Genomic DNA, 16,162 nt, shown 5'->3' on the forward strand with positions numbered 1-16,162 from the left:
CCTGGCCCCAGCCCCACCTGCCCACCCCACTCCCAGACGCTGCTCCCCACCCGTGGCCCCATCCCACCTGTTCAGCCAAGCACACAGTGCCTCCAAGGGTCCCAGGAACATCTCCATGGAGACCCACCCACCTGCCTGCTCCATCCAGCGCCCCCAGCAGTGGGTGTGGGGGAGACAGGCGGGGTGCCCGGGCAGCAGGACTGGGTCTGGTGGCAGCAGCAGAGATGCATGGCAGTGGCAGCCGGACAGAAGTGCCACCACCGGGCTGCCGGGAAGCAGAGTCCAGCTGCTGCACTGCCCCAGCCCAGTTACACACCCAGGGGTGGCGGGACCAGCTGCATGCACCACAATCCAAGATGCTCCCCACATTTGGGCCAGGCAAGGCTGACGGACACATTGTGGCCCAGATAAAAATACTTTGGCAGACCATATTTTGCCTACCCATGTTAGAACATCAGGCTGGAGGACTGAGAAGTGGGGACTTAGTTACTGCTTATGAAAGGCAGTCAAGTTGGCCCAAAATGTGGGGGTAGACAGTGAGTGAGCAGCTCTCCACATTCTTTTTTGACCCTCCCACCATAGACTTTTATAATCTTCTCCTCTGTCCTTCTTCCATACGCCTCTCCAGTACAGTATCTTCAAGTGTGCTTTTACATTCAGCTTTCTTTTTATTATTTACTGCCCAAGTACCACAGCATACATCCTGACTGAGTTTCCTGTTTTCATTCCCACTGAAACAATGGAAGATATCAACTATGCCATGAAAAGGCCCCAGATTCTCCCAAGATCATGGACAATTAAAAAACAAAACAAACAAAAGACACCTAAATAAACAAGATGGGGATAAAAATACAATTAGTTACTCTATTAATCACAATTCAGTAATTCATCTGGAGTAGTGGTTCTCAACCTGTATGCCATAGTGGGCCACACTTGCAGCTCTCAATGTGTTATGTGGGCCGTACAGGATGTCACATGAGCTGCAGCAGTGTGCTGATTGGGCCACATGCAGCCTGCGCGTCATGGGTTGAGAACTGCGGATCTGGACTAATAGCTTTCTGTGCAGTTGCACTAACAGATAAGCAACAAATTACTAGTGTTACTGTATAACATATTTAATCATTTTAGTATCAAAACCTACTACAAAAGCTTTAGGATCAATGTACTTAGGAGTCTTTTAATTGCTTCTCTCATATTGAACACTTTCAAACCATTAACCCGTGTCAAGTCTAAAGTTCGGCTTTTTGAAAAGCCAGTAACATCTACATGCGTCATAAAACAATGCAGCTCCAGAAAAACTGTTCCAGATTAATCAATACAGTGTTTATCGTTTTTCCCCATAACATATCTTCAAGAGACTGTTCAACAGAATTCGCACACAATTAACAACCTTCTCCCCAATCTTGCCTCTTCTCTCCCTCCTAATAGATCTTGTAGCCTCTAACACTTACTTTTGCTGGTCTTTCATTGTTTCAATAATGATTCGTAGCTCCTTAACTTGTGTTCTCAGCTCCTCCAAGGCCGCTTGCCCCTGACTTGAGAACTCAGTCTTTGGCTTTCCTTCAGTACTGAATAAGGATGGGGAATTTGACCTTTGGCCTGTTGTTCCCCCAGTAACTGAATGAAGTACAGTTGAAGGTGAGGAGGATAATGATGCTTGTGCACTAATTCCACTGGTTAAACTTCCTGGTTTGGGAGGCAATGACGTTTTATTGTCAGACACCTGTTAAAGAGAAACAATGAATGTCCATGATCAAAAGCTTCCGATTTCTGAAAGGCAAACACATCACCACTAAGTATTCTGCCTTGTAATCATACTGAAAGGTTTGGCCAGGACCCTGGCAGGCTTGTCCACATGTTGGATACAAAACCAGGTAGCCAAATTCACATTTATGAACATGCTCCACATCAGAAACTGTCAGTGATTCCAGAAGTTACCACTGGAAGGCTTTCTTGTCAAAGCTGCTACAAAAGGTAAGAAAAAAATGATAGTCCAGTCTGAGGCACTGAAAAGGGCAACACAAAAGTGCAATGAGTTAGGAGCTTTGATACATATTTTTAACTAAGTGTTAAAAATATTGCAGATAATTCTCTAAGAAAACGAAGCTTTACTCAGCACAGTGCTCACGAAGTACAGTTTTACTCAGCACTTTGCCATTATTACATGCTAGAAGATGCCTAAACCATCTGCTTTATTTTTGAGAGTACAGAATGTATGTTGCCCTATGAATTTTTGTAGTCAGATTACAATTGTGATTTTGCACTAACTGAAGGATTCTGTCTTCCTTCTTTTTACCCAATGAATATATATATGCCTCAAAAGTCCCTTAGTATGGCCCATCAGAAAAGAACATGGCATTGTTGGAAGTGTAATAATCTGTCAATGACAAAGTATTCAACTACTAACTTTTTGTCCTATGTCTCTGTCCACCTTGATATGATTAAGCTATGGATTCTTTGTTTAACCTACCTAAGTAGGTAAGTGACCCACACCACTGAAGTACCATGTTGCCTCATGATCATTCTATCTTTGTGACATTCCCAGGAGATAGGAAAGTTTTGTTCCATTTTACAAACTGGTCTACAAACTGTTTTTGTAACAAATGAACTCTTTCACATAAGGCTACAATTTTATACCAATACATATTTTGTATTAATATGTATTATAGTGGATACATTTATACAATCATAAAGGTAGCTTACCAGTATAGTTTATTCCTCTTTTTTAACTAATACAGATACAGTTGTACAGAAACTATTCTGTTTTTTACTGGCAAATCTTCTTAATGTACATGTACTTCACGCTAGCCCAAAAGAGCTTTTCCTTGTTTCACTTGTGGAACTAGCATAAGCTGTATGAACAAAAGAACTTTATTGGAAGTATAAACATTGTTTCCATTAGAAGGGTTTAGCATTATAGCTGTACCAGAATAGCTGCACACAGGGCAAACCTTCTCTAGTGTACACCAAACATAGGCCTTTTGTCTATGGTACAATAATCCTTCAGTACAGCTTGCTTTTTTTTCTCCAGCTTACTCTGAGATGCCTAGTTATCTACGGTGATAGCAACCATGTATAAATCTCTCAAAGAAATAATTAACAAATAAAGAAAATCCAGGTACCTGAAGTTAAGCTAGTAGAGGTAGAGTGATCTAACTTACTTGTGATATTGTAACAGTCTTTGCTTTCTTTGACACTTCAATCGTTTTGTGTGTAAGGGAGACATGTTCCTCCTTCTCATCTTCAGGACTTGGTGAGTCAAAGAAATCAGAACTTGAAAGGGAGGACTGGTCAAAAAATAAAAACAGATTGTTTCATACACTAAAGAACATTATTTACATGGCAAATAGTCAGTACAATAAAATAAAAAGTTATAACTCAACACAACTTTTACCTAAGACATGGAAAGGATTTCAAGATGTGGGCATACAGCCATTCCCAGAAAGAATTTTAGTTTCTTCAAGTCAGAAATTTTTTTTGAGGTAAGTTGGGTCAGCCACCCTGGTAGGACTGGTTTTCTAGTGCTATCAGTGTAAACAGGGAAGAAATTCATTGTGTCCTTTCCCTCACCTTTTTACACATACATTTCACCTTGTAAAGAGTCAGCACAACTTTGATCCAAGGGTTGTTTTTTTAAAAATTAATATAACTTTCCATTTTTCTCTAGTATTTCCTTTCTTTTTTCTAGCACATCAGTAAGTGCTATTATTGTTTGCAGTAGCCTGCTTTAACTTTGACTTCCTGGGATGCAAAATAGTATGAAAAGAAAGAAAAATTATGCTGGGAAAAAAACAACAACCAGAGTTTTTGCTCATTATAGAATCTTAAGCCAAAAACTGCATGAGCCAAGAATAACAGCTCTACAGTAGATGAGGCAAAGTACACAAGCAAGAACACACAAATAGTTGATAGATATCTAGACAACAAAATTTAGAAGTATAATCTGATATGTAGAGTAGCTGTACCTACAAGTGCATTACAACACCAACATAGGCTGGACCATCACACAGTGTGTGCAAGTTAATCATGAAAACAGCCAAGAGGCTCCCACAAAGACATTTCCCATATGTCTGTGCATGCTCCAAAAATTCATATACATTTACAGAGAGGAAGGAATAGTGATTTCTGTATATTTATTTGGTTTAATTTACTGTTTAATAGCAAATCAAATGCTGAAGAAATATCATTTGGTAGATAAACTTACAATGCGTAAGCTCCTTATGCCAGACATGCTGAAACTTCATTCCAGGAAATGTATAATGTATTTATGGATTCTATAATACCATGTTGAATGTGTATAATTTGAAAATTGGGGCGATTTCTGAAGACCTCCAGTGGAGGCAAAGAAACATCCATTTTGGAGAAATATTTCCAAAATACTTGATACTTAATGCAAACTGCTCAATTCCAAAGATTCTTATTAGGTATTTTTAAGTGCCCAGTCAGGATTGACAAGGATGACTTAGCAGCATGAAAAGAATGGGTGACAATCTTTTAAGATAGGCAAATATCTTAAGTGACGTTCAAAATGATGGCCAAATTGTAAGAATGGGCTCCCTGTGAGAGAGTGGTAAGGTAACCATAATTGAAAGGGTTGGATGACACAGAAATTATGAAAAATAAGATTACAGAAAATCATTTAAAAGAAAGGAAAGCAAAATCAACTTACCAATGTGAGCGACTGGGAGGGTGGTCGCCTGCCAGTGGCTTTTGGTCTGGTTGTAGTTGGATGACTGAGCTTCTCAGCAACAGGGACTACAGAGTCAAAGCCTTCCAGATCTTAAAAACAAAGGCAGAAAATATAGTCAAGTTGTATTTTTCTCTCCAGGGGAAATAACGAAGATTTATTTTTAAAAAAGGACATTATAAATCTCAAAGAAATCAACCCCCTCCCCTTTCCCCATTACATCTTGTTGTTTTTGGCAACACCTTCTTATCATTTATCTACTCTTTTATTTTAAAAAAAGTGAGGGCAACTGAAATCTAGACATGTTTACAATGCATGGCTGCACTTGTAAGGCAAAGAAAGAAGATGTACAGGAGCCATATAATAAGGCAAAGAAAACAGTTGTACAGGAGCCTTTTCTTTTGTCCAGGCCTGCTCAGACTAAACGATAAGATGGGCACTGCCATGTGAAACAGAAAATGCAGCTGCTACAGAGGCTAATAGTTTACTGAGGAATACAACACATTCTCCCACAATTCACGTAATCAATTCTAAATGTGCACCGCAGCATCTCATACCAATTGCTAATAGGATTCTAGGAACACTGTGACTGTAAGGGAGTCTCCTGGGTCAGTGAGTCCTGTGCTCTCTTATTGCAACTACATTATTAAATCCCTTTCTTTGACAAGAGAAATACTGATAATAGGCTAGGTATAAGAATTAGTGGGCGGGAGTGAAACCCTAATAATGGCATATTAAAATTGCACAGGGTTCAGGGAAAGTAGATTTTGTGGATGGGGGCCTTGACTGGCTTTGTGAAACAGACTGCTGAGGAGTTTTCTGAATCTGGCCATATGTCAGTACATTTACTGAAAGAGCAACGTGACATCTGAAGGAGTATTACAAGCCCTGAATGCATCTTTGAAATTAGATGAGTGGCTTTAAACCATCTAATTTTATGGGTTATATTGTTTTAAGTCACCTCAACTTAAAATACCCTATTGCACTGCTAAATAGAAATAAAGGCTGCTGACAGACATGAACCTTCCCCCCACAGCACTTTCCTGGAAGAGGAAGCATGTCAGTTTGACCTGGCTCTCTAGCATCTGTATAGATTGGGCACTTCTGTGGGACTTTTTGACGCTTACCTACACCTGATCCAATCAGCTATTGTATAAAAGCGCTAAAAAGCCCTGCTGAATCTCACAATCTATACAGACATTGGGCGAGCCAGGTCAAATTAATGCAATGCATCTTCTGGGCATGCTCTGTGCTTGGCATGGGGGCACGCCGAGCTTAAAGCACTGCTTTGTTTTGTTTTTTCCACATCTGCAAGCAGCCTAATGTGCAATGCAAATGCATATGTGAGCGCTCACATCCGACAACTTTATCATGCTAAGGGAACACACAATACAAGAATAAGCTAGGTATAAGAAGGTATTAGCTGTGAACCAAATTCGACATACATGTTTTATCTTATGAACAGAGTAATGTTTTATGACACAACTTAAATTAATAATTGTATATGCCAGTCATTTTCAGACCTGTTAAAAGGAAGAATTAATCTTCTGCAGATTAAGGTGTTGACATACTCCAAAAGTACTCTTAAAATGTTAAGTAACAGTAAAACAGACTTACTACACGAACAAACTGTTGCCTATTACAGTAGGACAGCCAAAGCAATTTGGTGGCAGATAGTTAAATGGGATGTAGAAATTCAACTGCGTATATCCATGACAGTAATATGTGCAACTACCAGGAAAGGAAGAGAGGTCTTTTTCATAGCACTGTTACATTCACAGGTTACTTGTCTCATAGTTTTATTACATTCTAGGAACAGTTCTTTCCACAGACAATCAGTGACCCCACCATGATCTACTGAGTGTGGTTCTTGCTTTCCACTGGTTAGGTCTGGAAGCCAATACCTAACCTTTGTCACTGTGGCCTGTTAATGAGGAACTGACAGTCTGAGGCTGTAAGTTCAACTTTGCAAAGGCCACATGATGCCACAGTAGCCAAGTCTGGATTGAGCTTTTCAAATTCAATAAAGCAACATGCAAACGTGTTACATAAAACTGTCCGTAGCCCTCTAGTGCAGCTTTTTTGGTTTGGATGTAACTAATTTTCTATGGAAAATGAAGTCCAAACAGGTATCCGAATATGTGATTTTCAGTTTTTCAGGTGAGATGAAGACGACATGAGGAGGGGGATGTGGCTTGCATTGTTCAAACTAGAATTGATGACGCTTGCCTTCACTGCTACCATATATTACTGCTTTAAGTTACACACGGCAGAAAATGGTAAGTTCTACTCCCCCCTTTTTTACTCCACTGACCCAACAATGCAACGTATGCTAAGACAGCTTCAGTGTAATGGCCGTCTTTCCCTATCTCATGACTTCTATACAAAGCTCCTCTCTCCTTCCTCTGTTCTTATGAAAGATAATTAATTCCTTCAGGTTACTGTATTACCATGGAATCCAGCCAAAGAAAAAAAAGAATATAAAGTTAAAGTGTCCATTAGGTTTATAAAATAATGAGATTTGATGACATGAGCTCACTCCAATGCACATTTAGTGTAGTATTTCTGCTCATTAATATTGTCATCAGTCATTAACCGATGGACTTATATACTCCTATTTTGTTCATTTGACTGTGAAGGCATTCAGATCAAGCACAGCAACTAGATTAATGTGCATGTATCACTATGGCTATATCTACACTGACAATTAAATTTGACCTTGTGGTGGCCCTAAGGCCCACTGACCATCCACACTGAAAACCTCTTAGGAAAAAGCTCCCGTCGTGGGGGGCCCCCACGCTGTGCAGACACCAGCTGAGGGGGGTGGGCTTTGGCTGGGGCAGAGGGGCTCTGTTCCCCCCCCTTGACCTGCCATGGTTACCAGCTCCGGAAGCCTAGGGCTTGGCGCAGGGGAGAGTCTGCGGTGACAGCAGCAGGTTGGGTGGAGTGCCCCCACCTTCTGGCCTGGCTAGTGCAGGTATTTGTCTGCTTCCTCCTGCCCACAAGGGCAAACGTGTTACATTTGCTTACAATTCAATCTTTGCAGCTTAGAGAAACCTGCAAAGGTTGGATCGATTCTGCCTTTGGTTTTTTGACTGTCTGTACTTAGCCCACAAGTCCAACATCAACAATCCCACAAATGTATGTTCCTGATTTCCTACTGTTCTCTGTCCCATTTCCTGCTTCAGCTGCTTAAACATTGAGACAAGCCCAAAATGAGAGACAATGATCCACAGACTGCTTCACAAAAAAAGCAATACAGCATAGAGGATTGTGGTATGAACTACAAAGTATTATGTAGCTAGTGAGAGGTGACTCATATGGCTCAGTCTACTTGACATTTCAAACTGACTTTGAAGTTAGCAGCATAATCTATGATGGTTAAACTGTGGATGTCTATACCCTGAGAGCTATGGTTACCTGAAAGTAAAATTTGGCCCATGTATACTGTGATAGTGTAAGAGCCTTTTTCCAAAGTGAAACCTGACCTCTTTGCATATTCACTTAACGTGAAATAACAGGCAGAATTTAGCAACACTACAGTTTTTTCAATTTCTGAATTTACACATGAAAGCAAGAAAAATATATTAAAGCAGCTTTATTTATATTAAATTTAAATGGGGAAAAAGAAAAAGTTTCACTTATATCTGTTGCCATACTGGTAAGATTGCAACCATTCAACTGACACTATAACTGAAATCCTGTTTATCTATAACTCAGTGTCTAAAAAAAAAAAAAAAAAGAGGAACCCTCATTTGTACAGCGCCAAAGTAGTTAACTGATTTCTAAATCTGTCTTCTCCTTTTATTTTTTTGTTCTCTTTATTTAGATGTCTGTCTCTCCCAAGTCCCCTTCAGCTTCCAAGATGAATGGTGCCTTATATAGTCAACAGCAAAGAACTATTCATAAAAGGAAGCGAATTATATTCTTATTGAATAAATTAGTACAAGAAAAATTAAGATTCCAGTTGCTCAAACAAGAACCCTGCCTCAATGGAGAATTAGTAACGGTTTGGTTTATACTGGTAATTTTTCTGATTATTTTTGCTAATAAAATATGATGCTGTAAGAGTGAACCACACATACCTGTAGATGGGGCAGGCACAGCATTAAAATGAGGCAGGTGATTATATAGTAGAACTTACTTATAACTAGGGAATTGTAGGATAATTTGGGGTTTTATCTCTGGGTATTAAAAGCAATATAGGCCCCTGATCTCCTGTTCTGCCCTTCAGAAAACAAAAAAGTGACCTACTGTATTCAAATCTTTACCAGTTTGTGCTGTTGGCAATTTTAAACTGCCATTATTATTAGCTCAGTGCACAGGATGGTAATGAATGAAAGTCAGAGACAGGGGAGAAAAGGATCAGAGTAAGGTAGTACTAATATACCATCGTCTTTTTTAAAACGTCTGGCTTACTGAGTAAGTGGAGCTTGACAAAATGAAAAGTACAACTGTGCTAGAAACCTTCCATGGTCTTATGAACAGGAAGATGATTCTGTTTTCCATTTCAAAGTTTTTTAAGTGTTCAAGTAAAAAAGATGTTATCAGCTTTAAAATAAAAAACAGATGCAGATGAGGGAGAAGAAAACACATGTACAACCATTTGGGATACCAGCCTGGGAGTGATGCTTTTTTCCACAAACATGCAGACAGACCACTAAACTATTTTTCAATTACCGATTTAGCAAAAAGTAAGTTTTTGATTTTGTAGGGTTTTTCATTTTTTCTTTTGGCCCCTGGACAAAGCCATTTGGTGCTTTGAGGAAAAAACATACTAGAATCAGTATTTTGAACATGTTAACAAGCTGTTTTTCATTTAAAAAAAAGCTATGCTAGTTTCAGAATAAATTAGATAAAAGATCTGTTCAATTAATTAAAAAAGTATAATGCCATAGATGCTGATTTAGCATGTTTCGCTCCATAATCATAAGGAATCTCTGGAGGTCATTAATGTCAACCCTCTATTTAAGTAAGGATCATCTCTTTGTCAAGAGTAAGCCATCCCAAACAAATGTCTAATTTGCAATAAGAAATTTCCAGTGATGGAGACTCCTGCACCATTTCTATGTAATCTATTCAGTGTTTAACCATGACAAAATTCTTCCTAACAGGCAATCTGAATTACTCTTGTTGCACTATACATCTCATCTTGCACAGCTGTAGACAGAACAGCTGGTCACCATTCTTTTTTGGATGGCTCTTTAGAATGTTAATTATCCCTTTTCCAGGCTAACCAATCCCAATGATATCAGTCTTTCCTCATGCTATGCTGTCTAAACCTCCATTCATGTTTCTTGTTCTCCTTTGGCTTCTTTAAAATTGTCCACATCTTTCTTGTAGTGTGGTACCCCAAACTGGACACCGCATTATAGGTGATGAGCATTATAGGTGATTATACCATGACAGGTGATTATACCAATACTGAATCACTTTCTATGACTTAGATATGGCATTCCTGTGATGCATCTCCATATGTAATTAGCTTTTCCTTCAAAACTTATTATACTACTAATTTGTATTCAGCTTGTGGTCGTCTATCACGCTCGGGTCCTTTTCTGCAGCCTAGTTATTTGTTTACCAATTTGTACCTGTACGTTTGATTATTCCAGTTTAAGCACTAGACTTTTATACTTTTCCTTATTACATTTCATCCAATCTATTTCAGACCGTTTCCCAAATTTCTAAAGGGCATTTTGAATGCTAATTCTCCTACCCAACCCAGCCTGGCATCCTCTTCAAATTTACTGAGTCCATCCTGCAAGTCATTAATGAAGCTGTTGAACAGCACTGTACCCAGGACAGACCCATGGGGGCTTCCACTTCCACTTCTCTCAGTTAGGGATTGAGCTGTCTGTGACTACTCTCTGCACATGCTTATACAACCACGTATGTGCCCACCCCATGATAGTTTTATTTAAATTCTATTTCCCTAGCAAATGTATGTGACTATCATGGAAAATGGGGTCATAACTCTTGGTAAAGCCAAGTATGTTATATCCTTTGCTTTCCCCCCATCCACAAAACTTATCACCTTATTATACACGGAAATTAGACTGGTCATGCATGACTAGCTCTTGACAAATCCATACTACTTGTACCTTATCACCAGGGATCCTTGTTTTTTCAGATAAAAAAATCCCTAATTTTTGGATTTAAAAAAAGTAATCAAAAATCCACATTTTTCTATAGTTAAAATGAAATACGACTAAATATATAGGTGTATATATATAGTAGTGTTTCATTTTAATCATGGAAAAAATGTGGATTTTGGGTTACCTTTTTTAATCCAAAAATTGGGGATTTTTTTTTTAAATCAGAGAAAGCCAGGATCCCTGCTTCTCACCTTGTTATTGTGTAGGTACTTAGAAAGAGATCCTTTGATTATGTACTCCAGTACTTTTCTGGGTATTGAAGTTAGGCTACTCTGTAATTCTCCAAGCATAATATTTGTCCTTTTCCAGTCTTCTGGGACCTCACCTGACTTCTGTGAGTTTGCAAAGACAGTAGCCAAAAGCTCTACAATTACCTCAGCCCATTTCTTGAGCACTCAAGGGGTGTGAGACCCTTACTGCAGAGCTGACTAATTAACTACACACGCAGTGCTATTAAGCCAGAGTAAACCAATTAACTCTGCCATAGGACAGTGTTGCCCAAACACAAGTATTATCCTAGAGTTATTTACGTCTGGATGGTGACCGGGGCTGGCTGGGGCAAGACAGTGCTACAGTGAAGAGGTTGCCTGTCATCTAGACCTGTACTGTAGCATCCTTGTGCTCTAGCCAGCCTCTCTGCAGCACATTGAGCAGGGGAGCAGACCTAGGCTGGCATGCTGAACCCCACTTCTTCCCCCCAACCTTCAGCCAGCTGGGGCTGCACAGTCCTGGCTCAATGTGCTGTGGTCCTGGGCGCATGTGCAAAAAATTTGGCACACATGGAGAACGGTTTTAAGCATCTGTTTTGATGCATTTTCCTATCCTTGTACAGCAAGAGAATTAATTTACTTTCTGGACCAAAATTATATCCCTAATCACAATTTCTTCAATTCAAGGACACTTACACGGGCAATTCTGGTTAGTTAAAGTAACATATTATAGCTTTCTACATCTGTGTAATTCTGTCAGTTCTGGCTGCTTTGCATTGCTGTATTAAAATAAATAGGTATGGTGGTGTGTTAGTGGATGCAGGTGGACTTCTCTTCGCTATTATTCTCATCTTGCCCTTGGGATCTTCTGTTCCAGTGGCAGCCAACTTTTTTGGTAGGCATGCCACAAATTAGCCTTGTACCTTCTCCAAGGACTGCTCTGCTACCCCTCACTGCAAGATCTGTGCTCTGCTTTCTATTCCTTGTCCCATCTGCTGCTCTGCTTTTTGATGTCTGTCATATTTGCTGCCGTGCTGTCTCCCTCCTCCCCAATCTGCCATGTGCCACACAGAAGCTGGCCATGCCACTTGTGGCATGCAGGCCACAGGTTGTCCACCCCTGTTCTATTCAGTGGGGTCCTTCCTATGTTTTCCACATTTTACAACTGAGGAAACAAGCTGGCCTAGGTATTGCCTGAAATGACAAAACAAGGCAATGGCTCATTCAGGATTTAAACATAGAACCACCCATTTCATAGTAATTTTGTGCAGTGTTCTCTGAGTTTTTCTATTGTGTAGGCCAAATCTTATTGGAGAAATAATTCTCATAACCCCCTAATCCATTGTTCAGAAGCACACTAATGATCTCCCATCCTACATATGAGTTACAGCAGCACTGTGGCAGCTACAGCTATTGCTTATGAGGAAATGTAAAGTAAAGAGTTTTTAAGAGTACGTTTTTTCCATCTTCCAATACAACTTAGCATCTGGAAAAAAAGCTAGCATTGTGCTCTCCATTATAATATAATTCGGGCTCCTCAGAGGAGATTCCAATGATCACTGATTTACTTTATTCCTCACCTCAGGAAGAACTGCTTTTAAAAAATGTGTTCCCATCCATTAACTTATAAAATCTCTCTCAATAAACCACATGCCAGTTCTACGCTTCAAGCAAGTATCAGTGTATTTAGATATCTTTTGGGAATTTTAGGGATATAGTTGAGTATCTTTTCACAAAAAAATAAAGGGTACCACAAACCAGTATAAATAGTGGAACAGATGTGTCCCCTTCACTCCCATACATGACATGTCTGTGCAGCTCTTTCTCTGCTGGTAAGCATTAGGGGTGCACCAATAAAAATTTTTGGGCCAATACCAATTATTAACCAGCCATATCAACTAATACCAATCCGATTACCGATATGCAGCCCGGCAGCTTGGAGAGCAGCTTCCGGCTAGTAAGTCTGTTGGGGAGGAAGGGATAGGGGGAGGAGGGAAGGAGTATGTGGGGGCTAGATCGAGGCACCCACGATGAGGGAGGGAGTGAGGCTGGGGCCAGCACTGCACAGCCAGGGCTGGGTGTGGGACAGAGTTGCAGCTCGTCTGAGGGGTGGAGGGGGGGCAGGGTGGCTTCTGCTGCTGTGCACTCCCCCGGAAGAAGCAGGGGGTGCATGTGCTCCTTGGATCTGTGCACGGGGTGAAGGCAGGCTGCCCACTGCACGCTTGGGGCCAGAGGCTGTGCCATCCTCTTCCCAGTGGGGGTCTGGGCCCGGGCTATGCTCTGGCCAGGCTGTGGTGGGGTAAGTGGCACTGGTGCTGGGATGGGGAGCTACAGGAGGGCTACAGCCACCCCCCAATTTGCTGTAGCCCCCCTCCCAGCACTGCTGCTGCATGCCCCACCCCTGCCCACCCTGAGCACAGCCCCAGCCCAGCCCTCCCACCAGGAAGAGGCTGGCGTAGCCTCTGGCCCTGAGTTTACAGCAGGCAACCTGCCTTTACCCCATGCACAGATCTGGGAGGGACATGCCCCCCATGCCTCCGCAGGACATGCGTGCGGCACTAAGAGCCACCCTGTCCCCACATCCCTTGAACGAACCATGCCTCACCCTGGCTATGCAAGGCCTGCCCCTGCCCTATCCCCACTCTCTCCCTCACCATGGGGACCTCTACCTGCCCCTCCCATCCCCTTCCCACTCTCCTGTTCCTTCCCCCTATAGATTTACCAGCCTGATGCTGCTCTTCAAGCTGCCAGGCTGCACTCCTGGCACATATGCGGCATTTATCGGCAACATTATCAGCCACAAAAAAAGGTGATTGCTGCTAGTGTCAATTTTCCTTCTGTCAGTGCTGATACGGTATGGACTGATATATCGGTGCACCTCTAGTAAGCATAGAAAGACTACTTTACTGGGTGAAATGTATGAATCTATTTTACGTATTATTATATTAATTTTCTGGCAAACTTATTTAAATTATTTAGTTCAGAGCTGCTTGACTTTCAATATCATATAGTAAGTCCTTAGGTGACTTAGGAGCATAAGTATATTAAAAGTCAACAGGTACTTTTGAAAATCCTACATTGTATATATCTTCTTTCCACCTAAAGAACATTCTGGAGATGTTTTTAAATGGTTTTCCTGCTATTACAACTCCAGATTTTATGATAACACCATTTGTGTATAAAGACTTCATAAGAAAATATACATTATTGACAGTGGGCACATAAAAGGTATATATCAGATAAACCTATGAAACTCCATATGGAGCTGTCTGAGCATATTGCAATTTTCTTTTGTTTCAACATAATAGTGCAACAATTTTCATTACAATGAAACATTTTTCAGTCAACTAAATACAGTATCCACTTACTATTAAAAATATCTATCCTAGCTAACTACACAATAGGAGTTCCACATAATGTTCATGTCTGTCATTCATTGTCAATTAATATCAGGACAGAAAAGAGATGGAAAAAAGCCTTACCCTCATCAACTGAAGAAGAGTTACCCATGGTAAAAAGATGTAAATAGGAAAAGCTTGATGAAATATGAGTGGAAAGGAAAAGAAAGGCATCACTACAAATGGGAAAAAAAGAAAACAAAACAAGAAGTGAGGAGGAAAGGGGAACTGTTTTTTTATGTTGTTCTGTAAATCTAAGTAAAATCACATAATTTGAAGGGCAGATTTCTTCACCACATTTTATTATGGCTATCTGTAGGAGGAAGTGAGGGCAAACAAAAGGGTGGTAATAACTGTGAACATAAATCCTCCACTTGTAATGATAACTGAATTAAAAAGACAGGCATAAAATTATACTTATACTCCATCAAACAGTATCTCAAATTTCATTATAATTGGTGATAAGCAATTCAAATTTGCATGCTCTATGGTCCTGTTTTCACTAATAAATTACATCAAGCTGAAATGCAATCCCAACGAGTTACAATGATTATAACTCTGCAGTCTCTATGTGCGTTCAACATCATGTCAACAGGTCTCAAAAGTTATATGCTAATAAAGCCAAAGGCCATTCAGTCTTTGGCATCCAATTAAAAGCTATTTATTGTACAACATTAACTGAATTCAGTATTTTATACGATAATAACTTGACCAACCTCAAGCAATACAAACTCAGGCACATTTGTAGAATTTTTTGAGGATTTTTTGATCATAAAATGCCGTTGTGTTTAAACCCAAACTTTTTAAGGACATGTACCAGTTTCAACGAAAGTTGGGAAAGGTTTCACAAATCCAGCATGATCAAAACAAGGAAAACAGACAGAAACACCATTCCTCCCTAGACAGGATAGTATGAGTGCACTCATCTGGGATATAGGAGGCCAACGTTCAGTGCAGGAACTGAACAAGCATCTTCCTGATCACAAATGAATGTCCTGACCACAATATAGGTGGTCTCTTCTCCCACCTAACCCCTTCCTTCATTCTTTTTAAAAGATCTAAAGGTCTTGGGTTTCACTTTGATGTGGAACTTTTAGAAATTAAAAAAAAAAACAACAAGTAAAAAAATGATTACCCCAAGCTCTAGCACTTGACTTTTTTTATACTCTTCTGACACTCTTGTTCCTTTGTGTGCTTACACTTAATCAGGAAGGATCATACTTTAATGCAGAACAAGAGAATCTTACTGAAAGACAAGGCAGCCCTGATGCAAATTAAGTAGGTTTAAGGATGATCAGAGGCCAGTGCTGTAGCTTTACCTTTTGCCTTACCTCTAGCACTGAACAGTAACATGAGACAGAGCCCAGATGATTTACAGTTGGCTGCTGTTGCAAGGAGCTCTCATTGCCCAAGAATGGTTTAGATTAAGCTATCATATGAGTGGAGTATAACCCAGTAGCGAGGGTTATAGTGACACAGGATGGCGGGATGAGTTGTGACAAAGATCATTTGGATTTTCTGCACTTCAGAGGTTGCTTTATTAAACAGCTGCTGCTTCTGTTTACATTATTACCCACAACATGGTATCCTACCATAGGTCATGTTTAGGGAGCCACTGAAATCATGACTTCCTGGAAATCATGAAATCCAGCACTGCCCATGAAATTGGGCAATAACGGCAAAATCCATGACCCCCCCCGCCCGGTCCCCTGC

At 40.4% G+C, this 16,162-nt stretch overlaps 1 protein-coding gene across 6 annotated transcripts in view; it reads right to left on the reverse strand.

The window, feature by feature from the left end:
* SH3KBP1 (SH3 domain containing kinase binding protein 1) overlaps window positions 1-16,162 on the reverse strand; it is a 470,950-nt gene that overhangs the window by 11,762 nt on the left and 443,026 nt on the right. For 5 of the 6 annotated variants that reach the window (XM_019524798.1, XM_019524796.1, XM_019524797.1 and 2 more), the window contains 3 exons: window positions 4,670-4,779; window positions 3,162-3,287; window positions 1,452-1,723 (listed from right to left, as the gene is read on the reverse strand). In XM_019524798.1, the coding sequence (XP_019380343.1) occupies window positions 1,452-1,723; window positions 3,162-3,287; window positions 4,670-4,779 (508 nt within the window). Of the gene's footprint in view, window positions 1-1,447; window positions 1,724-3,161; window positions 3,288-4,669; window positions 4,780-16,162 lie in introns of all 6 variants that reach the window. The other variant, XM_019524799.1, reaches the window with a different exon arrangement.

This window comes from Gavialis gangeticus, unplaced genomic scaffold (assembly GCF_001723915.1).
Source record: "Gavialis gangeticus isolate Ggan-Ray unplaced genomic scaffold, GavGan_comp1, whole genome shotgun sequence".
Classification (NCBI taxonomy): Eukaryota; Metazoa; Chordata; order Crocodylia; family Gavialidae; genus Gavialis; species Gavialis gangeticus.